At 45.5% G+C, this 23,368-nt stretch overlaps 1 protein-coding gene across 2 annotated transcripts; it reads right to left on the bottom strand.

Annotated features, from left to right (window-relative positions):
- Nucleotides 1-3: 3 nt before the first annotated feature.
- Nucleotides 4-22,664, bottom strand: GSDMC (gasdermin C). 2 transcript variants are annotated; one of them, XM_036233026.1, is made up of 15 exons: nucleotides 20,760-22,664; nucleotides 19,542-19,716; nucleotides 14,696-14,907; nucleotides 13,840-14,023; nucleotides 11,077-11,245; nucleotides 6,144-6,255; nucleotides 3,953-3,997; nucleotides 3,664-3,690; nucleotides 3,524-3,550; nucleotides 3,382-3,408; nucleotides 2,965-2,991; nucleotides 1,989-2,125; nucleotides 1,556-1,685; nucleotides 1,042-1,115; nucleotides 4-391 (listed from the first exon to the last, which is right to left on the bottom strand). In XM_036233026.1, exons 1-15 carry the CDS (start codon nucleotides 20,785-20,787, stop codon nucleotides 152-154), a joined length of 1,614 nt encoding a protein of 537 aa, XP_036088919.1. In that variant the 5' UTR covers nucleotides 20,788-22,664; the 3' UTR covers nucleotides 4-151. The 2 variants fall into 2 exon arrangements, with proteins under 2 accessions (XP_036088919.1, XP_036088920.1); XM_036233027.1 differs by lacking the exon at nucleotides 19,542-19,716.
- Nucleotides 22,665-23,368: the final 704 nt, after the last annotated feature.

The raw sequence follows: 23,368 nt of genomic DNA on the forward strand, positions 1-23,368 counted from the left end.
ATATATCACCAATACGTGAAATCTTAAACACACACACACACACACACACACACACAAACACACACACACAGACTCCTGGGTGCAGAGGGCAGCTCGGAGGTGGTGGGCAGCAGCAGCAGCAGAACAGGCTTCGGGGGGCTGCCTGGTGGGCTCAGGCCTCAGCCAGCTGCTGCAGCACCGACAGAGCCGCGTACAGGGCTGACAGGGGCTTCTTAGCTTCCAGGTCCCAGGTTGACCTGGGGCTGTTCGGCTCCATCGTCAGGCCACACTCTTCCAGCAGGCCATAGGTGATGGCCAAAGCCTCTCCCCGCAGGGGGGCGAGGAGCTCGGGCTTCATCGTGAAGGGGATGTTCCAGGGGTACTTGAAGTTGGGCTCCAGGATGCTCCTTACCTGGAAGAAACAGTGTCAGATGTGAAGGTCAGCCTTTGAGGTCATGAGCAGAGAACTTTCTGTCCCAATAGCCAGAGGTCATGCAGGGGAACTGAAGAGGACCAGGAGTCACGTCCTGGTCGCACTTTGTGACCAGCGTGATCATGGACACGTTGTTGGAAATCCTCGACTACTGGCTCTTCAGCTGCTTAATACTGGTACTAGTATTAACCCTGCAGAACAGTGGTGTTTGGAAGAGCATATGTGTATGCACACGTGTGCAACATGTGTGTGTGCATGTCTACACACATATATGTACTTACACATACATATGTAGAGAGAAAATGTTAACCATGTGAACAAAACAGGTATGACTCAGATTCCGTGAGCTCCCCAAATCTGTATCCAATATGGCTATTTTAGAACAGGTAGGCCCCCCTTCTTGCAGGAGTTGCCATGGAAACCTAGACCTTCCAGATGTAGACCCATGCCCACTGGGCCTGCTCCCCAGAGGGAGATGCAGCCAGATTTCCTGGTGGCCACACGGGGATCCCCCCTACTTCGTCTCCCCTCCCAGGTGTAGGCAGGGTCATCTCTCCTTTCTCAGAATCGTTCCCTCTCTGGTCCCCTCCCCCTCCTCCTGGGGACGCTGGGCCCTGGGGACTTCTCACCAGATCCCGCTGCTGCAGCAGGACCTTCTTCTCCATGGACCAGGCCAGCAGATCGTGCTGAAGGTCACTCAGCCCTGGAGATGAGGATAGTGGGAGAAAGAGAGTGATGAAGAGTCAGGTTTTCCTCTCCCCACTGGGAACTAGGACACATGGGAGAGGGCACTGGGAGGCAGAGGAACAAAACCCGTTACACCTGAAGGTCAAGTTCCTGCCCCTGAAAAGTCCTCCTGCTCTCGGGATGCATCCCAGGGTATGGTCTGGAAGGCGGGATTCTGAGGCTGGAGCCCGGAGTCACCCACCCTCCATGACACGTTCAGTAAACTCAGGCTGGTCTTTCTAGGCCTCAGGCTCCGTGTCACATGGCAAGTCAGTGACACTGAGCCCACCTGACCTTGGAGACAAATGTGACCTGAGGATGGAAAACCATACATTTGACGGTTTTGGAGAAGAGGCTTCTAATACTGTTTTTTTAGGGGGTGTGACACCCCTGTTCTTCCACACCACTCTTACTCACCATTTATGGCTTCAAGCAGGTAAAGGATGGAGTCCTCAGAGTTAAACCATTGATAACTGGAGCTCTCTCGCAGTGCATTTAAGATGACCCCACCAGGGCCATCCAAATGACCCAAGGGTTTCTGTTCAAGCTATAGGGGAAAGTTATTACTGACAATGATAGTGACAAGATCATATAATTTTCTCTATAAATTCTAGGGAAGAGCTCTAAATGCACCCACAGAGGATATGAACACCCTCCATCTGTGGGTACTACATTCCCTGGCCCTTGTCACTGGACATCGGGCCACAGTCCTCAATCTCAGACACCCTTCTCATTCCCCTGAGATTACCCCCATTATTTCTTCCTCCATATAACTTGGCAGCAGCTGTATCTCCAAAACATCCCCCATCCACAAGTGTGATCACCCTTAGGTGCCGTGGGACCCCCTCACCTTGTCCTCGAGGCCCTCCAGGGCCTCCCAGTCCCCAAGCATGGCCAGGATGCTGGAGAACACAACGGCCCCCATGTCCTCCAAGAGCTGGGCTTTCTTCACATACCAGGAAACTTCCTCTTGCAGGCGCCCAAAATCTGCCTCAGGCATTGACGCCCAGCAGGAAGTGGAGACAGTGTTAGGTCAGACATCCCCAGGCTAGTGAGTCCCTGTTCACCAAGGGACCATGAGTGAAACCACTCTGTCCCTTTTAGCTGTTGACCTGAGGCACCCTGGCAGGTGGCATGTTTGAGCTCTGGGGACAGAGCTGTCATACTAGGCTAAAAACATAAAAAATCTCAGACTAAAATGAGGTACACGGTGCTTGCGGGGAGGACAGCAGAGGGTTCTCGAAAGGGGACACAGGAAGAAGGAAATGACCGGGCTCTTATTTCTGGGACACGTGTGAAAGGATGTGGATTCCAGCACCGGACTCGACAATGAGGCTGTCGTGACAACTGTAAGAACGTAGGTGGGTAAAGCGTGGGTGGCCGGGAGTAGCCCGCACGAGCCACCCTTGCTGTCACGCAGTTGTGCCTTTATCTTCTAGGTCTTTCAAGAATTAACCAAGGAGAATTAACCAAGAACTGGGGACTCTCCCCTTCTCCTGGAGACCTGAGGCAGCCTTGAGGCCATCTGCTGAGTGAAAAGTCACCCGAATGGACGCGGCAGGGAGGCAGGCATTACTGTCTGGTTCTCTGCTGGACCTCCAGTGCTCAGAATGACACCTGCGGCCCAGTGAGGACTCAACAAACATTTGCCGCATGCATACATGAATGAATGAATGCATGAATGAATGAATAAATGAGGTCGACTAAAGTGTAAATTTGGAAGTAAAGCTTAGGTTTCTGAGTTTCCTGGAAACCTCCAATTTGGGTTCTGGGCTTGGCGGTGTCCTACCCAGTAGGCCCCAGGCTCCCTCTTAGCGAATACTCACCTAGCCAGCAGGATCTTTGTGCTCTTCCTAGAAAGAGAATGACAAGTGATCACGTCCCTTGCTCATCCCCCAAGTGTGCTTTAGAGACCCTTGGGAGGGTTCTGCCCTTTTACCACCTCCTCCGTCTTCCTTCGCTCCTTCCTGGCCCATCCCAATCCACCCCTCCACCTCCTCGGCCTTCTGTACCCTCCCCACTGCACAGAACCTGGGGCCAGGCCCCAGGGCCATGGCGGCAAAGGCAGAGGCTGTTTGCCTAGTTCACCAGGTGAGTACAGTTAGAGCCTCATCCCCCATCCCAGCCAACACAAAGGGAAACAAGTGATCACTCACAGTGACTCAGTCCCCTCTCTCTCAACACACACACCCTCCCAGCATGGTACTCAAAGGACTGAGGGGCGTTCTAAAGTCATCACTCACCTGAGAGTATCTGTATCTCACATTCCCCTGGAAAGAGAAACAGAAGTGACCACTCACAGTGACCAGGTCCCCACTTCCCCAATATACACCCTTCCGCCCTGGTACTCAAAGGAGAGAGGTGGGTTCTGAAGTGGCCACTCACCTGACTTTGGTTGTATTTCCCGTCCGCCTGGAAAGAGAGAGAAGTGACCACTCGCAGTGACTCAGTCCCCACTTCCCCAACACACACCCTCCCATCCTAGTAATCAAAGGAGAGAGGTGGGTTCTGAAGTCACTACTCACCTGTGAATGACTGCAACTGCAATCTGACTGGAAAGAGAAAGAAGTGATCACTCACACTGACTGGGTCCCCACTTCCCCAACACACACCCCCCCCCATCCCAGTAATCAAAGGAGAGAGGAGGGTTCCCTGTGGCGAGGGGCCAATGTCAGGGTCACAGCAGGGGACACACAGAAGCGATGGGGAGCTGGCTTGGGAGGAATTCCTTGTGGGTCTGTCAGGGCTGAGCCCCCAGCAAGGGGGTCAAGGGCTCAGCAGGGACCTAGGGCTAAGGGAGCCTGCCCAACTCACATTCCGGAAAGGTTTTCTGCTTCTCATTTGCGATGTGAAGAATTTCTGGATGGGAAGAAGCAAGGACAGGGGAAACAGGTTATCTCTGCTGGAGGTTCTCACGCCCCGCACCTGCGGCCCCCAGGCCAGCTGTGGCAGCTTTTCTCAGGGTGACCTGCGCACCCTTTGCCTCAGAATCACCTGGGAAGCGAGTTGAAAATCAGAATCCCAACCACACCACATATCTTCTAACTCAGCCTCCCTAAAAAGGAATCTAGAACCTGTGTTTTAAACAAGCACCTGGCGTGATCCTGATGCACCCTGTCAGAGACCTGCCTTCACTGGGGAAAGGAAATCCGCGTCCTCCCTCTTCCTGTACGATCACCTTCCTGCCACCCTTCTTCCACTCCCCTGGAGCCTCCCCACCCACTTGTCCACTCTCAGTCCTGCCATCTTCCCGGGTGACTTCACATTTAATGTAAGAAACGTGGGAAGGACTGAGACTTGCCTAACACCAACGATTAAGTGTCTGACAGGGGACAGGAGCCCATGAAGGACACAGAGTGGAAACTGCCATAAAAGGAGCCCCCACGGATCCTGGTGTCACAGGATCCGGGGAGAAGAAGCTCCATGGAGGGAGGGATCTAGTCCATGGTCGCTGGTGACAACACGGAGTGTATTCACTGGGGACACAGACCGCAGTGGGCTGAGGCGTGGATGCCAGGGAGAGAGTGAGCACCGAGGGTAAGAGATTCTCTAAGGAACCTGTCTGTGGGGGGAAAGTGGGAAGGAAGAGGGGACAAGTGGAGGGGGACACTTGGGTGAGGAGTTCGTGAGATGGCAGAGACCGGATCTTGCTGTCAGGTTGCAGGGAAGGGTCCAGGGGAACTGGAGAGGGTATAGACAAATTTGTGTTAGTCACTTGGCCAGACATTTAACTCCATCAGCTCTGGAGAGAAAGACTCATTTTCATTTCATAGGTCAGATGGGGGACAGAGGGCGTCTGATTTCCTCCAAAGTTACACAGCAAGGGCTCAGGCAAATTCTTGAACAGCTCTGCACATTATTTTATTCTCCAGTTTGTTATCAAGATTAATTGAGTTCAATAATGGAATGTTTACTGCACTGGGTCATTGTAAGTCACCCTGAGGCCAGAGCTGTACAAACCAATGAGCCCTCACTCGCCACCTCGTGGGCAGGACATGACTTGCAGACACTGTGGTGCGGTTAGCCTTCTGTTTGAATCTTACTTCATTTACTTCATGCACACTTCCCAACATTTAAAAAACATTTCTCAAGATGGAATTGAGCCACTGATCCCACACAGCTGGAGAATTCTGCTTCATTCTATCTATTACTACTGACAAGAGGTAATTCACAGCAGGGCCCTTCCTTGACAGGACATTAGCAAGGATTCTATAGTAAATATTGTACGTGTGTGTTTGTGTGTGTGTGTGTGTGTGAGAGAGAGAGAGAGAGAGAGAGAAAGAGAGAGAGAGAGAGATGTGTGAGAGGGCACCCCCTATCTCTGAGGAGATGGACCTCAGCCATATCAGGCTGACCTCTGCCTGGGACTCAACACTGGGGAAGGGAGAAGCCAGGGCCTCTGAGCTGTCTGTATCTGCAGGGCTCATTGTTCCATCCTGATGTACAGTTGCTCTTTGATGCAAATGATTCTCCCATGTGGAGTCAGAACCCCAAAGGCATGCTGGGAAACTGCACTTCGAGGCTTGTGAGCGGGCGAGGAATGTAGGTAAAATTCTGCATCGTGTTGTTGGGGCATGGCACCTGCACTTTTGTTTGTAGTTGTGTGGATGTCTTATGGGCTTTACGAGGGGTTATGGATAACCTTGGAGAGCTCTGTAGCTCCCCTAGCTAAGCTACTAAGAGAGATGATGGGACCTTGAATAGAGGGGGTTGGGATTAGAGCCATACTTGGTCCAGTGCTAGGGATCCCTCTTCGTGGGGCACTGTCCCTCTCCATGTACGAGACTGTCTCTGCAACTCCCCACAGCAACATTTCGGTCGGGCCATGCTTGCAGGTAGCTGTGGGTGGGTGGGTGTGTGTCCTCCAGACAGCTGAGAAATGATGCTTCTCCTCTCTCCAGACAGGCAGAGAAGACAAGGCTGCTGTCGATGGTCTTTTGCATCTCATTTCACTTCCGAGGAGAAGCAGACCCCTCCGCACCTGCCCCCCTCAGCCTCTGCTTACCCCAGCCTGTCTCCTTGAAAACCAGCTGCTTCATCTTGTAGGCCATCACCGTGCCCTGCGGCAGAGTCAGCTTTGTCGCTCTCACTTTGTGACCCTCTCCCACTCCTTCGCCCTGAGGAGACAAACCAGGGGACAGGCTCACATCTGCACATGATTTTAAAAGGCAAATGCACCTAGACAGCTCATGAGAAAAGGAATCAGCAGACCCCTGTCCTCGCCCTCTCTCCTCTTGATTTCCAGTCCCTGCTCTAATTTTCTTGTTTCATCCTGTATTTGCCTTCACATCCCTCAATTTAATGTCAACATTGCAATGATTTGATTTTTTTTCAGATTTAAGTACATCTAGTTATATTCTCTTTTGATGAGGAGGATTTTATTTTCTTATTCTTCATAAGAGCCAAACCAACTGTTAAAAAGAAAATAACCAATTCTAGTCTCTTCCAGCCTTTCATGCACAGAAAAGGAAGTATCCAACTCTAGCTTGCTCTAGCCATCCTCTCACACCCAAGGGAGGAGAGAGCCCTGAGAAGTTCTTGTCGCTGTTCACAGCCCAGGGGCACAGGCTCAGTAGAAACAAACAAGAGTTATTCATGGAACTATGGACTGTTCCCCTCTCCTCATACCTTACCACAGAATCACCAAAGACCGAGTTCCTTTTACCCAGTATATCATGTCTAACTTTCACAAAAATTACGAGGCATATTCAAAGGCAAAACAACACTTTGAAGAGATGGCAAGCTGACAATTAGACTCAGGTAGAACATGGATGTTGGAAGTATTAGAAAGGGAATTTAAACAACTGTGATTAATATACTGAGAGTTCTAATAGAAAACAAACAAAATGCAAAAGCATGTGGGTAATATAAGCAAAGAGATGGAAATTCTAAGAATAAGAAAGAAATGCTAGAAATCAAAAACACTATAACAGAAATAAAGAATGCCTTTGATTGAATCATTGGTAGACTGGACACAACTAAGAAAGAAAATAACTCTGCACTTGAACATATCTGAAACCTCAATACTGAAAAGCAACAAGAAAAAATCATTGACAAAATGGAACTTAATATCCAGGATCTGTGGAACAACTACAAAAGTTGTCACATACATGTAATGAGAATATAAAAAGGAAAATAAAGGAACAGAAGAAATATTTGAAGCACTAATGATTGAGAATTCCCTCCAAATTAATGTTGGACATCAAACCACAGATCCAGGAAGTTCAGAGAACTCCAGACAAAATTTAAAAACAAACAAACAAAACTTAAAATTATGAATTATATTAGTATGAATCAAAGATAAAGAAAAAATATTGGAAGAAAAATGGTAAAAACCTCTCGTCTATAGAGCGCAAATGTAAGCATTATAATCAACTCCTCAGAAACAGAAAAACAAGAAGAGATTGGAATTAAGTATATAGTGTTGAGAATGGAGAGGAAAAAAGCAACCTAGAATTATATACCCTATGAAAGTATCCTTTGAAAGTGAAAAATACTTACTCAAATAAACAGAAATTAAGGGAATTTGTTATCAGTAGACATGCTTGGCAAGAACTTTTAACTTTTAAAACCCCACAGTAAGAAATCAACTGAATTAAAAAAATAAGCAAAAGACCTTCATAGACACCTCACCAAAGAAGATATGCAAATGGCCAATAAGCATTTGAAAAGATGCTCCTTATTATATGGCATCAGAAAAATTCATATAAAAACAATAAGATTTTGCTACCTACTGATTAGAGTGGCCTAAATCCAGAAGTCTGACAACACCAAAGGCTGTCAGGGGTGCAGAACAACAGAAATCTTATCCATTGCAGGTGGGAATTCAAAGTGGTACAGCCACTTTGGAAGACAATCTGGTGGTTTCTTACAAAAGTAAGCATTTTCTCACCATATAATCCCTCCATCACATTCCTTGGGATTTACCCAAAGGACTTGAAAACTGATGTCCACACAGAAACCATCACATCTGTGTTCACAAGCAGTTTTATTCACGATTGTCCAAACTTGGAAGTAACCAAGACTTCCTTTAGCAGGCAAATGAATAAATAAACCGTGGTCCATCCGGACAATGGAAAATGATCCAGCACTAAAAAGAAACGCGCTTCCATAAAAAGATACGGAAGAAACTTAAATGCATATGACTATGTGCAAGAAGTCAGTCTGAAAAGAGTAACTACTATACGATTCCCCCTATATAACCTTCTGGAAAAGGCTAAGGTCGGGAGATAGTAAAGAGATCAGTGGTTGCCAGGGGTTGGGAAGAGAAAGGGGTGAGTAGGCAGAGCACAGGGGAATTTTAGGGCAACAAAACTATTCTGTATAATATGCTAACAATGGATACGTGTCTTATAGGTCTATCCAACCTTATAGAATATATAACACGAAGAGTGAACCTTGATGTAAACTACAGACTTTGGGTGATAATAATCTGTTAATGCACGTTCATCAGTTGTAACAAAAAAAATTAAATTTTTACTATTATATTTTTAATTATTAAGAGCTATGAAAGCTTTTTTAGAGCATTATTCTTTCTTGGATTCAAAATATTATCATGTCGAGTACTACTTTCCTCTCCGAGTTGTCTTTGATTTTTCTGGTTTTCCTAATTTCAATGTGGGGCTTTTGTGTGTGGACATTTAAGATTTTCCTCAAGACTTTATGGGTTTTATTGGCAAGTGAGGCATTACAAAGCCAAAAGAAGTTTAGTAGGGTATGTAGCACGGGGGTTTCACTTCTGAGTGATTGGGCAGGGATCAAACTTTTTCTCTGGGATCCCCAACTGTTGGGATTTTTTTTATTCCAGAATTGTTAGTTTTCCCAGGGAATAATCCTTCAAAAGCCTGGGTTGTATGGATAAAGTTTTGAAAGACGTAGAGGCAGGATGACCAGAGCTGAGTGGAGAAAGAGGACTGGCTCAGTTTCCCTACTCAGAAAAAGGGCTTTCACTTAGTTTTCCTTTTCCATCCTGGTCTCTTACCTTACCCTACCACACACTTCCCTGCCACCGCCGTGGCTGTAAGTCGAAGAGCTCAGCTTGTTTAAACTCGCAAGTCTTCTATAAGGTGGGTGAGGGTAGTTGCCAGGCTAATCAGAGGTGGGAAAGAGATCTGGGACTCAAAGTGTTCCTTATATAGGTTTTTAACCAATTGCAGATGCCACTTGTACCCCCTCTTCGGTGGCAGTTGGTGCCTGTACTTCCTGAGCCTTTTAGAAGTTCTTCTTTCTAGGCTACCTTCCCTGGTATCACTGGGGCTCTGCTATTCCTACATTCTCGGGGCTGTTACCATGGTATCTTCTTAATAGACTTTTCTAAATTTTGATATTTGTCTGCTGTCTTTTTCACGGTTTTTCTTTGGGGGGAGGGGCTTTATGAATTTGTACCTCGTTCAACAAGACTATGACAATAAGTTATTTGAGGATACAAGGGACGCTCCCCACCATCTGGCTGTAAAAATGAGATAAATTTTAGTTATACAAAAGAATAAACATATTTGAATTTTTTAAACTTTTTTGTTATTATGTAGCTCTTTCATTTAATGTTTATTATGCTAGAAAATAAAAAAAATAGTGTCTTAACCATTTTTTAGGTGTACAGTACAGTATTGTTTTTGCTTTCATTTGTTTCAAGAAATTTTCTGATTTCCCTTGTGATAATGTCTTAGGCTCACTGACAGTATATTGTTTAATATCCATGTACTTTTGAATTTTTAGTGTTTCTTTAATCTCTAATTTAATTCCATTGTGGTTGGAAATGATATCTAGTATTACTTCAGTCTTCTTAAAATTGTCAAGACTGATATGGTGGCCTCACACGTGAAAATCCTGGAGAATGTTCCATGAGTGTATGAGTAGAATGTGCATTCTGCTTTGAAGTTATGTGCTATATGCGCCTGTTACAGAATATAGTCCAATTAGTCTGCATCGTGTCAATCAAGTCCTCCCTTTCTTTATTATCGATCTTTTTCCTGATTGACAAAAACAAAATTGATGCAGCCATGAACCAGGGATGATACGCAAACTACTTAATGACATCACAGCCAACATGTGGAGCCATCCGGGCTGTGCGCAACTCTGACAGGGACACTGGACACACAGCTGAGCTATTGTCCTACATGAAATGACACAGGACTGTTTTCCTCCTCTTCTCAGAAAGCCCAGTTCACCAATCCAAGCAAATGGAAACCCAAAGCTGAATATCAATACATCCCCCCAACTAGAGCGATGTTCTACTTGATTCAAATTTGTCCACTGGACTTGGACTCTAATGACCTGGGTGGCACCCAGCATCCTCCAGGATAAAATCACAAAATCACAGGATAGTTCACAATTCATCTTCTTACCTTTCATTTCTAAATCTCCTAAGTGAGGACAAATTACACATAAAATGTATAATATGTATAAAACATATTATGCCACACACCAATATTTAATATATGAATTAACTTCTATAATTAAAAGTATTATCATTGATTATTGTGAGCGATTGAGTTATAGAAATCATATGTGCTTGAGGGTATTTAAATCTCACTCCTGAAATCAATCCTGCTCTGGAAATCACAGCATTTAGGGGACTTTAACTGCCAAAGCTTGTTGTTAGTGGTCCCTCACTTCCTCCAGCATAAAACTGGATGTGTATGTGGTACGGCAGCCACCCCTTCAGATTTGTTGGCCAGAATCCATCACTTACTCAAAGCAAAATGTAATACCATGTAATTAAACCTATTTCCTATTTTATCAGTACTGAATAATCCCATATATTGAAGCACCATAAATGAGAATATTAAAATATGGCTCAGGTCAGGAGTCAGGATTCACTGGCACAAAATAATAACCCCAACCTTCTAATTTCCGGAAACAGGTACCAAATGGGGGATCCAGAATTCCCTGGCTAGTGAGGCTGAGCTGGCTGCGCTCTTGGTCACCCCATCTCATACCTTGACAAAAGTATTCATAGGGATGGAAAACTTGGCCAAAATATTCATACTCCTGACGTCATGCAGCACAGGACTGTTGAGCAGCTCCACGGTCTCTGTCACAACGTACAGGTTAATGGATCTCTCCCGGCACTGCCTCAGAAACGCTGGCTCGGGGTCTAGCACTTTCCTGTAAGAGAGGAGAAAGGTCAGCATGGGAAGCCGTTCCTTCTAGGGTTACTCAGGGTTGATCCCCTCCTCAGGTCCCAGAAGGACTACAGGGAATTTGGATTTTGATAGGTGTTCCCTCCACCCATAGAAAGATATTGGCTCATGGGTTAAGCTACTGAGGAAAGCAAACATTTTCTCTGGGAAGCAGGGTGTGCTCTCCTGCGTTTTCTGATGGGAGTGTGGGAAGGAGAACTTGCATGCCATATTGTGGAAGGCACCTGAACTTTCCGAAGGTCTATTGGTCTGGATTTTCAGTATGAGCGCCTCTCGCCAGAGAGGCTAGAAGTGGACCGATCCCAACAGTGGTCTTAGGAAGCCCTGTCATCAAAGCTGGAGAAACCCGTGTCCATCCTTGTCTGGAAACACAACCAGGGTGAAATAAGGAGCAAAATGACACACTATGAAGACACAGGGAGGGTTCTGGATTTTCCATGGCTAGTACCTGGGGGTATTTATGGATCAATCACCCTGGGGAGGTGGGTTAGAAGGTTTGACTTGAAGATGTAGGTTTGAGCAGAGGAAGGGAGAGGTTTGAGGTACTGGAGACACATTTTCATCTCCATTTCAGTTCTGAGACTCAACTCTGCTTCTACTTAAGGCCACACTGGGGTTGGAGCACTGGATACTACCCCGGGGGAATCCTGAGAGGTCCTTAACCTGCTCGTCAGTGGAGAAGGTCACTGAGCATCCAGTGTGGGGTTCCCATCACCCTAGGGGTGGGATTCAAACCTTTACTGTCATCTGACAGTTACTTACCTCCAAGCCTCGTTTTCACCCCAATTGGCTAGACTCCCTCCCGCCTCACTGATCCTGAAAACGCCACAGTCTGGCCCGCAGCCTTGAAACCTCTCATTAGACCACTGTCCTCCTGCTTTTTGCTTCTTTTATTCTCAGGTCTGAGCTACATAGATTCCCCTCCTCCCAGACCCTCTCCACCAACTCCTGAGATGCCCTCCAGAGCTTCGGCCTCAGTGGGTAACTACCTTTCCCTGAAACACACCTTCATTTATTAAAAGGATCTAATGGCCTTTCTTTTCACATTTAAAGTTTTGATCTCAGGCTTCTTCTTCTTCTTGGCGCTAGATAATAAAATGTATTCCCTGAAACTGGAGATTCTTTAACTGCTAAAAGAAATTTCTAAGACAAAATTTTTTCTTTCCCTATAGCTATAGAAACACAAATACTCTTTTACACCTTAAACGATCTTCACAAATGTTAGTTTCAATGAGTCTTACTAATGTGGGGAGGAGGCAAGAGAATTTAAAAGGTTAATCAAGCCACATTCAGAGACTGCAAACTGCCAGCCAGCCCTGCAGCCAGGCCAGGAGGACCCCTGCAGAACAGAGGAAGATTTCTGCTGGGGTTGTCCCCGACCTGCAAGGGGGAAACAGGAACCAGCAGGGTCATTCCCTCTGCCTAAAACCATGGGGAACCTATGGATGAAAGGCTGGGAACTGCCACAGGCCTTTCACTCTACATATTCTTACCTTTCCAGGTACAGAGTCTTCCCCTCCTCACTGTCCATATCAAAGGAAATGAGTTAACAAAGTCTTTTAAACTATAAATCCCAGAAGTGGAAGAACCCACACCAACCGAATTCCCCGAACACTCAGGGTCCCTTTCACTGTCTCTCCGTATCCTTTACTCTGTCCCTGTCACTGTTCCTCTCACACTCTGCCTCTGAGAGGAGACCACACTCTGTCTGCCCAGTGTGACTCCCTTTCTAATAAACTTTCCTTCGATTCTACCTTTGGTGAGTGTGTTGAATTCTTTCCACCTTCTCTGCCAAAGGACCCTCTTCTCTCGGCGTGGGTCTTGGTTTCCCCTCACCAGCTCGGGGAAACCTGCCTTGTCCCGCATCATTATGGGACACCAGGTATAGAGAAGTTTGCCCTGCCCTGTTAGAGTAGCCTTTAGTCCCTAAATAGTCTGTGATTTTAACTAGTTGCTTATTTTAATAATTATTTCCATTGATAAAAATACTATGTAAATCGGTGTCTATTTCTAAAAGGTATAAAGAACTAAAGAAACTTTTGTTCAACTCTTATGATGTAGGCCATAATTCATTTGCAAAAAGTACTTACCAAACTTTTTTTTTTTTAAGTACACACAGTTAAGTCTTTTTCCTCTCCTCTTTTCTTTGGAAAAAGGCCCACACCCTCAGATCCAGATAATTACCTTGAAACTAGTGACTCAGGTGTTCTGGCTATTGATAAGAGTCATCTACCCATGTTAGCTGGAAAGAGTGTCAGGCCAGACAGGGCACTTAGAGCCCACAGGGGAGGGGACTTTAGGCCAAAGGTCTCTATTGTCTTTAAGAAGGTCTGTTTTTTGGTACTTGATTGCTAGGCAAATCAATAATATAAAATTAATAGGTACATGATTTAAACAACAAGTTTGTATCTCCTTTTTTTCTTTTCTAGGGACAGAGGCGGCATTTTGGTGGGAGGCTCAAGACCCAGTTCTGAGACAGAGAGGGAAAGAGCTCCATGAAACCCTGATAGGCTGGGACTAGGATCCTTCGACCAGACCCTACCTCTCTCATGGCCTCACCATTTTTGAAGTTCTGTCCAGGTTTCGTATGGTGTGGTGACAATCTGGTACTGGAAGGAGGATCCTTGAAACTCCATCACCTCTCCTGAGATGGACACGTCCACCCCGGCCTTCAGACTCGCGCCAGCCTTATGCTTCTGGATCACTGTGTCACTGAGTTGGAACGGCACTCTCACAGCAGTGTCTGGGAGCAGATAGGTGGCCGAGGTTTTAGCCAAGAATTCACTCTAGAACAGCTGGGAGATGGGACGGGCGCGGGATGGCTTCTTCCCAGGTTCTCCCAAATCCCCTCAGTTAACTCGCTCAGTTGGGAAACTGACTCATTCCTTCATATTTTAAGTGGAAATTACTGCTGAGGGCAAATGTTTGAATCCACTCATGGGCTGGATAATAGGGATAATGCCCTCACCCTGAGAAATAATGATGTCACTTGTCCAAGGATCCAGGAGACCCACGACATCCTGATTCTGGACACCGTAACAGCCCTAGGAGGCAGCTCGCTGAAGCAGAAACTGTTTGGGATTAGGAACGAGACAGACTTGAGTCTGATGACAAGTTCTACCAGTTCCTAGGTATATAACTTTGGACAAATTATTTTATAAGCTTTAATTTACTGCTATATCAAATGGGAATTATAGTCTTGACTCAAGAGGTTGCTGTAAGTATTCAATGAACCAATGTATGCCTGGGTTAATCATTAGTAAGAATTAGTCGGTTCTCATCTAGCCTGAGCTCCTTGCCCTTTGACCTTCAGATCTGCCCGTGAGGGAGTCTCGGCATTTCTTCCACGCTGCACCACTCCCAACTGCACCCTTGCTTTCCAGTCTTTGCCTCCCGTGGCCCTGGCTGACAATACCTGGGACTGAAGAACTTGATTCGAGGATGTTCATGAGGGACACTTCATGCGGAACGTCAGATTCCAGAAACAGAAACCGAGACTTCTTCTCTAATATAGAAAACCGGCGTATTTTGTTGGCACGTGAGAAGCATCTGACAGGCCTCAATTCCTCGTCTCCAATCGTTTTGACCAAAGCCATGCTAGTTTTACCAAAGATGAGGGACATGTTTCTAGGAACAGATAAAAGGAGAACACACATCAGTTGGGTTTTATAGATGAGGTCAAGTGGGCTTTTATTTTATTTTTTATTTTTTTATAATGGTGACATTGGTTAACGAAATCCAGTAAGTTTCAGGTGTACAATTTGCCAACAAGGCATAATAAGTGGATTTTTATGTGTCATTCAGAAAGAGTTGACAGGGACTTGAGGACTTCACAGAGTTCATCTTTGTCGTATCTACACAATGAAGTCGCATGTGTGTGCAAATGGTCCCATGCTAGTAGCGGGAATGGGCCCTAAATCTTCCTTAAATAACAGTAAGAGAGGAGAAAAGGCATTAGAAAAATGCAAAGGAAAGGGCTTGCAGAAATGACCGACTCGGCTGTTATATACTAATCACACACTATAAATTTATTTTTTTTTTTAACGCCTACAGCACCTGGTCTTCCTAGGTGGTCTTTCCTCCAAGCACTAACCAGACCCATTTTGAGGGTGGCATTGCCATAGACCAATAGATTTTTAAATGACCTTCTAGAAACAGTAGGATGCTCTTTAGCGACAAGACACCTAAACTGCAAGTCCCTGCCAGGTCAGGGGGACCGATGAGCACTTCCTTCATTTGTTGGAAATGATGAAGAGGTGATGAATTCCCTTCCAAAAATAAGCATGTGCACTTTCTTATGCCGCTACAGTTAAGATAAAGCTGGCCCAATTGGATGCCTTTTAATCACTTCTTAGAGGACTGCTTTTCCATACGTGTGTGAATTGCCTGTGTGCAGTGTTACAAAGCCTGTGCCTTTTCAGATTCTCTATGCTCTTGCTGTGACTGAAATAGAACAAAAGTGGGGACTTCACAAAAATGCGCATAAAATAGTTCCATGAAAAAGCCCCAGAAGCCTGCATTGTTGGGCTAAGTGCACCGCGATTCACTAGAAAATTACAAAGGGCATCATTTCTCCTGTGTGTCAGAAGCCTTCCATCTATTGGTGGTCATCAATTTGAACGACATTTTCATGCTGCTTTTAAAAACAAAAATAATACGGTGATGTTCATTCTGAACACCGCCATTCAACAATTTTCTATAGGATCTGTGCATCCCAGTGACAGAAGGAAAGAAAGGAGAAGTACAAAACTTGGAAGGAAAGAACATCAGAACTGTTATTATTTACAGATGATATATTGATCTATGAGACAAGGGAATCAACAAATTATCACAACAGTTAGAATTCAGCAAGGCTGCTAGACAGAAGATCAATGTCAAACATCAACTGTGCTCCCGAATATCAGCGATCAACAACAGAGAATGTAACTGAGGAAGAAAATGAACTAACTAGATTTGTGATGCAGACAGACCCCTCAGTCTTAAAAGGAGCAACGGTGGGTGAGTGTGGGTCAGTTATGCGGCCATTTGTGGTTTCCAGTGAGGGATAACAGCAGATTACACATTGGAACAATGAGTGAGGAGATGCTTAAAGTCAGCAAGAGCCAGTGATGGCTTTTATGGGGGAAGAGGAAGAAGGAGAAGGAGAAAAAATTTTCTGGGTTCCTGGCTTGGGTAACTGGATGGACGGTCACACCACTTCCTTGCGTAAGGGAACACTGAAAGGAGACCTGTTTGAAGAGGAAGGAAGTGAATTCAGATTTGAACGTGCTGAGTTTGAGATCCAAAATATTAAAAGTTATCTGCGTCAGCATTCAGACAACGGCCCTGGAGATAAAAATTTGAGCTATCTGTGTGTATGAGGAAGCTAAAATCTGGGCTAGCTGAAGTCATGAACTTGACTCTTTAATAGCTGGGTCGAAGAACTTGTTAACAGCATTTTACGGGCCAGATTGAATGAGAGCAATTTTTTTTTTTTACAATTTAATCTGAATTATTACGTTAAAAAGTATTTTGGAAAGACATTCATTTTTGGTTTTATTTTTATCTTTTTTATTTTTAATTAGTTGGTATACATTATATTAGTTTCAGGTGTACACCACAGTGATTAAGTAGTTATATAATTTATGATGTGATCACCCCTATAATCTAATACCATACATAGCTGTTTTGATATTGACTATATTCCCTATGCTATAATTCATGTTTGCTTAGATATATTTAAAACTCAGTGATATCATTTATATCAACTCATATAGCATTTTATTTTTTATTTTTAAAAATATGTTTGATGTTTAATTTATACACATTTAATTGGTACTGATAATAATTATTATTATCATTATTATTATTATCGTTATTTTATTATGCTGACATTGGTTAACAAAATCCAGTAAATTTCAGATGTACACTTTAGCGGTAAGGCGTATATACATATTACATTGTGTGTTCGCTGCCCGTAGTTAGATTTCTGTCACCACATAATTAACCCCTTTTACCCCATCCTCCTCCCCCCTCTGCCCTTCCCCCTACCCTCTGGTAACCAGTAGTCTATTGTCTATGTCCATGAGTTGAATGATAGCAATTTGTTTAAATTGCTCTCTTCTGGATAAATAGGAAGAGGACTTCTATATGGAATTCTAGTGTGGGCCATGGCCAAGATCAGCAGGCAACAGAGAATAGTGGAAACAAATTAAGATAATCTCTAAGACTGGGCTTGGATAAAGATGTATCAAATGCACCCCTGTGTTCACTGAAGCTTTATATGTGAAATCTAAAAAAATAAAAAAATAAATGAATGAATTGACAAAATGAAGCTGAACCAGACCCACAGATAAAGAGAACAAGATCGTTGTTGGGGGGCCGGGGAATGAGAGGGGAAAAAAGGTGTATCGAAGATTCATCCTTAGCCGCCCATGCTTGCATGTCGTGGTTATCAGGAGTTCCCCTTTATCAAGGAGAACTCTAGGAAAAAGTGCTGCCTTTTTTTTGTGTATGTGTGCGTGGGGTGGGGTTGCGGGTGGTCAAATTAAAAAACAAACAAACGAAAAGCCTCTTCTCTTTCACAAACCCGTTCTGAACATTTCTGTCTCTGGTACAGTATCTCCTCTTCTCATTCATCCCCTGATCCCCAGTCGGAACTTACCAGATTGTTGTTCTGACTTAAAGACAAAGGCTCCTTCTGGTCGATCTTCAGACCGCCTGATGTCAAGCTGAGTTTGTCAGACAAAATCCAGAAAAGAGGTAAATGTGACTCTGCCTGCTGTGTTTTGTTTCTACCAACAGGTCTGTGGCTCAATTTCCAGTGCAATACCCCGGAAAAATAACCATATGAGAGGCCTCTCGTCTCTTCCAGGAGACCAGCCGAGGAGCTGAGTTCTGGATCACAAAATCTCGGCTCTCGTGTCCTTCTAAAAGTCTATAGAACAGAATCAGGCAGCAACGGCTGTCCCAGAGCAGAGCAGAGAGAGTTCTCCAGGAGCAGTATCTGTTTCTGACACAGAGAGAACTGGCTGAACAAGTCTTTGACTCACTAATTCATTCATTCATGAGTTACTGTTCAAACAAATTATTTGGCTCAGATTTGGTCTTAACCACACCTGATACATCAAATGTAAACAGGAATCAGCAAGAAAGATAAAAATGAGCTTCTGGACAAAGGGCAAGTACAGTGCCAGGCCCTGGGTAGAGCTTCTATCAGATAGGAATCAATATTTTTAACACCTCTCGTGTGTCGAGGACTGCATATGTTATGGAATCCAATCTTAGAACGATCTCGTTTGCACGATTTATAAAAAGGGGGATTTTTTTAAAGGACAGACAATCTGCTCCAATCCAATTCTCTTTCCCATTACTACTGCGATGACACCTGTACCGTACAGAATTAAGCAAAATGCCTGTGGGAGGGGAACTATGCAAGATCTTTTTTTTTTTTTTTTGTAATGTCCTAAATCCGATGCTCAAAACAACAGCCGAGATATTCCACAACGCATTTATTCACTTCTTTCTTCCTTTCGAAATTCATGAAAGCCATCCTCATATTCTTCAGCTGGGGAACCTGGCTCACAGCAGTGCTTTCTGGGTTACCACCGCCAGATCCAAAGATGTCCCAACTCTAAGTTTTACTTTAATTTGTATTGTAAAAATGATAGACTTGAAATGTAAAATCTTTTATTTGCATGTAGCCTTTTTCCACATGCCAACTTTCTGAGGGTCCTTCCCTGCTGTTGGACATTCTAGAAGTCAAAGAAAAGTACCTTCGCTGTTTGGGATAAGTTACATTGAAACCCAAGGGTTTTTGGTTTGTTTTGTTTTGGGGGAGGTGTTTAGGATTTTTTTTTTTTTTTTAATAGGCTTAGAACTGATGAAAGGTTTAGAACCAAGATCGCCACCATCAATAACTGACGTATTGGAAACAGCACCCGCATGTCGTCCGCCCGGCTGCCACGGCTCCAGTCCCGGAGGACATCACTTGAGGGTCGTCTTATTTTGCACACGTCACAGGGAGGTTCTGAGTCACTTGCATTAGTGGCCAAGAGTAAGTGATGTCGATTTACTTAAGATCTCATGGGGAAACAGAAGTGGTGTTGGCCACGGCACAACACACGTTATTTTCTTGAGAATTCTCCGTTAGCTATCTTCTCAGGTTGCCTTGCTCACACCTGCGCAGGTAGATCTCTTCTCGCAGGCCCCGCCCACACCTTGACTCACTCCTACTTCTCCGTCCCTCCTTTGCAGTTCCTCCTCCCCCCACCACATCTTACCTTTGTGCCATGTTACTTCTTGGTCTCTGCTCTCCCCACACTCTCTCCCCTCCGCCCTTCTCATACAGAATAACTCGAGCTTCGCAGAGCTCTCCCTCACGGAGCCGGCCAATCAGCCGGCTACCGTTTCCAGGTCCTGGGTCCACATTTTCTGCACATTGTCTCGATTCTAGTCCTGCAGATATAAAGCTTAGTAAGATGGGGCCTCCAATTCCACCAACCTAGCTGTGCTGTGCAGAGACCAATGACACATTTAAAAATGAAAACCACGCTTGCCCTGACAAGTATACTAAGAGGACAGTGACAAATGCATCTATCATTTCTTCCCTGGAACTTTCTAAGCCAGCTTCCCTTCATTTGTCATGACTCGTGGGCCCTCCTTCTCACCTTTCTTCGTCAACATCTATCCTGCTTAACTGCCCTTGCTTAGCTGGCTCCCTAACAGGCGACCCACTTCAGAGTCATCTCCCTGATGGATTCATAGCAAGTTGCTGATTCGTTCAGAGTGTCAGAGACTTAAGAAGCCCCGGGGACCACCCGGTCCTACCACTGACCTGGTCATAGCGCTCTTTGTAGATATTGGCTCTGTCTTCGGCACAGACCAGGACCTGGTCGCTTCTCATCACTTCCGGCGCCAGCACCCGGCCCTACCCACCATCACCTCTCATCTAGCGAGACTCCCCACGTCTGCCCTCACTGCCTCACTGTGTCTACATTTCCACAGCAAACACGGGCATCTTTTCAAAGGATGCCTCGGATATCTCACTGCTGACCTTATACGTCTCCGGTGGCTGCTAATCCCACTTCAAAGTAATAACGATCATAACAATTACCAACAACGTCTGCACCAACTTGCCCTCATTTTCCGATGATTCCTGACTCGTTCTGCCTGTTCTCATTCCAGAATTTCTCCCTTTATAGTTTTTGCACACTTGCAAATTCCTCTACCTGAAATCTTTTCCCTCAAGTCTTTCCTCAAAAGTCACCTTTCAGTGAGAACTTCTCTATCGAATTAAAAGCTGCTACCCGTGAATTTTTAATGTACACCTAAACTTCCTTGCGTCGTTCCCGCTGAAGACAGTTTTGAGCCCTCCCTGGGCCTTCACAGCACCCTTGGTTGGGGGTTGGGGAGATACACAAGCTTTCCATTTAACATCAGATGGAGGCTCAGCGTGGCCTGGGGTCTAGACTGAGAACCTACTCAGCTCTGGAACTCACCTTCTGGAAAGTTTTTGTTTATCGTCATCTGCGATGTGAAGACTGTCTGGATGGGAGGAAGTCAAGCCAGGGATCCGGGTTATCTCTGCTGGAGGCTCTCACATGTCACACCTGCGGCCCCTAGGCCAGCTGTGGCAGCTTTTCTCAGGGTGGCCTGGGCACCCCTTGGCTCGGAATCACCTGGGATGCTCGTTGAAACTCAGAATCCCGACTTCACTGTGAATCATCTGAATCAGTCTCTCTGTAGAGGAGCCTGGAACCTGCATTTTATTGTTTTATTTTTCCTCAGCTTCCTTTGGACGTATTATTGACATATACTATATGTAAGTTTAAGGTATACAATGTGATGATTTGAAACACATATTGAAAAATGATTGCCACAATTAGGTTAACACATCCACCCCCTCACATAGTTTCCTTTTGAGTATGTGGTGATAACATTTAAGATTTGCATAACAGCTTCAAGTATATAATGCGTTATTTGTTAATTATAGTCACCTGGGTGAGCTTAGGTTCCCCAGAAAGTGTAACTACAAGTTTGTACCCTTGGACGAACATCTCCCCATTTCCCCCCACTCCCCAGCTCCTGGAAACCACCCTTCTACTGTTTCTGTGAGTTCAGCTTTATCTCCCACATATAAGTGAGATCATACAGGATTTGTCTCTGTCTGATCTGTTTCATGGAGAGTAACACCCTTGAGTTCCACCCCTGTTGTGAAAAAAAAGGACTGTACCCTGCAAACAAGCACCTGGCGTAATACGTATGCACCTCAGAGACCTGCCTTCACTGGGGAAAGGAAATCCGCGTCCTCCCTCTTCCTGTACGATCACCTTCCTGCCACCCTTCGTCCACTCCCCTGGAGCCTCCCCACCCACTTGTCCACTCTCAGTCCTGCCATCTTCCTGGGTGACTTCACATTTCATGTAAGGAACATGGGAAGGACTGAGACTTGCCTGACACCAACAATTAAGTGTCTGACAGGGGACAGGAGCCCATGAAGGAGACAGAGTGGAAACTGCCATAAAAGGAGCCCCCACGGATCCTGGTGTCACAGGATCCGGGGAGAAGAAGCTCCATGGAGGGAGGGATCTAGTCCATGGTCGCTGGTGACAACACGGAGTGTATTCACTGGGGACACAGACCGCAGTGGGCTGAGGCGTGGACGCCAGGGAGAGAGTGAGCACCGAGGGTAAGAGATTCTCTAAGGAACCTGTCTGTGGGGGGAAAGTGGGAAGGAAGAGGGGACAAGTGGAGGGGGACACTTGGGTGAGGAGTTCGTGAGATGGCAGAGACCGGATCTTGCTGTCAGGTTGCAGGGAAGGGTCCAGGGGAACTGGAGAGGGTGAAGACAAATTTATGGCAATCACTTTGCCGTTCATCTCAAATCTTCACATCAACTCTAGAGGTCTCATGCTTTTCCTACATCTATTGAGATATAATTTTTGTCCTTCATTGTTAATGTGGTAGATCACAGTGACTGATTTGCACATGAGCCATCCTCATACTCCAGGAATAAATTCCACTTTGTCACGGGGTATGACTCTTTTCATGCACTGTTGAATTCCGTGCACTAGTTTTTTGTTGAGGGTTTTTGAATCTACGATCATCAGGGATATTAGCCTGTAATTTTCTTTTCCTGTAGCATCCTTATGTGTTTTGGCATCAGGTTAATGCTGGCAATGACGGGCTATTTTAAGAGGATCATTAAGAGAACAAAGAGCTTTTAGAAATAAAAGCTATTACAACAGAAATAAAAATTCAGTGGGAGGATTAGAAGATCAAAATTGAGGAAATCTCCTAAAAAGTAGAGCCAAAACTCACTAGATAAAAAGAGAAGAGATAAGAAATTTAGAAGAGTAGTTTCAGAAACCTAACATCTGGATAAAACAAGTTCTCAAACAAAAGCACACGTGCGCGCGCGCGCACACACACACACACACACACACACACACAGTGGGGGGAAATCATCCAACAATATAATTTCAGAAAATGTCCCATAACTAGGATATGAGTTTTGAGTTGTGAAGAGCCCATCACGTGCCCAACACAAATGGATGGAAACAGGCTTGTACTGAAACACTTTTTTGTGACATTACAGAACGTGCGGGACAAAGTGAAAATCCAGGAAGAAAAACAAATGTTAGTCACAAAAGGACAGTTGTGAGAATGACTTCCAACTACGACCACAGATTTAGGAGTTTTTCAAAAAAACCGTCCTTGAAACATCCTGGTGTTTCGTGCCAATACAGTGTTCAGGCCACATGCTGGGGAGTGCACACCGGCTGCTTCCAGTCACGTGGCCTCCTCTGCCCGAACGCCCTCCGTGCACTCAGGCTCCGCGGCCCGCCCTCACGGCCAGCCAGACTAGAGCCACGGCGCCGGACGCCGCGTGCAGCAAGCCGAACAGCAAGCGGCCGAGCCTGGCTGGCGAGCAGGGCCTGGCTGGCAGAGCGAGGCCAAGGCCGGAGGGGGCGACAGCCACGCCATCGCGAAGGGCCGTGGTGTCCCGGTTGGGCCCGGCAAAGCCGGGGGCTTTGATGAGGACGCTCAGGACTCTGGTCCGCAGTCAACCCTGAGCATCGCAGCTCAGACGCTCCGCCCAGCGACC

Source organism: Rousettus aegyptiacus, unplaced genomic scaffold (genome assembly GCF_014176215.1).
Source record: "Rousettus aegyptiacus isolate mRouAeg1 unplaced genomic scaffold, mRouAeg1.p scaffold_m13_p_15, whole genome shotgun sequence".
Lineage (NCBI taxonomy): Eukaryota > Metazoa > Chordata > Mammalia > Chiroptera > Pteropodidae > Rousettus > Rousettus aegyptiacus.

What these genes read in the sequence shown, in the direction of transcription:
- GSDMC (XM_036233026.1), bottom strand. Translation starts at nt 20,787, where the DNA reads ATGACGATAAACAAAAACTTTCCAGAAG. An exon ending in CTATGAATACTTTTGTCAAG is followed by an intron (nt 6,256 to 11,076) that starts GTATGAGATGGG and finishes TTGTCTCCTCAG; the next exon opens with GGCGAAGGAGTGGGAGAGGG. An exon ending in ACAAAGATCCTGCTGGCTAG is followed by an intron (nt 2,126 to 2,964) that starts GTGAGTATTCGC and finishes TGCCTGAGGCAG; the next exon opens with ATTTTGGGCGCCTGCAAGAG.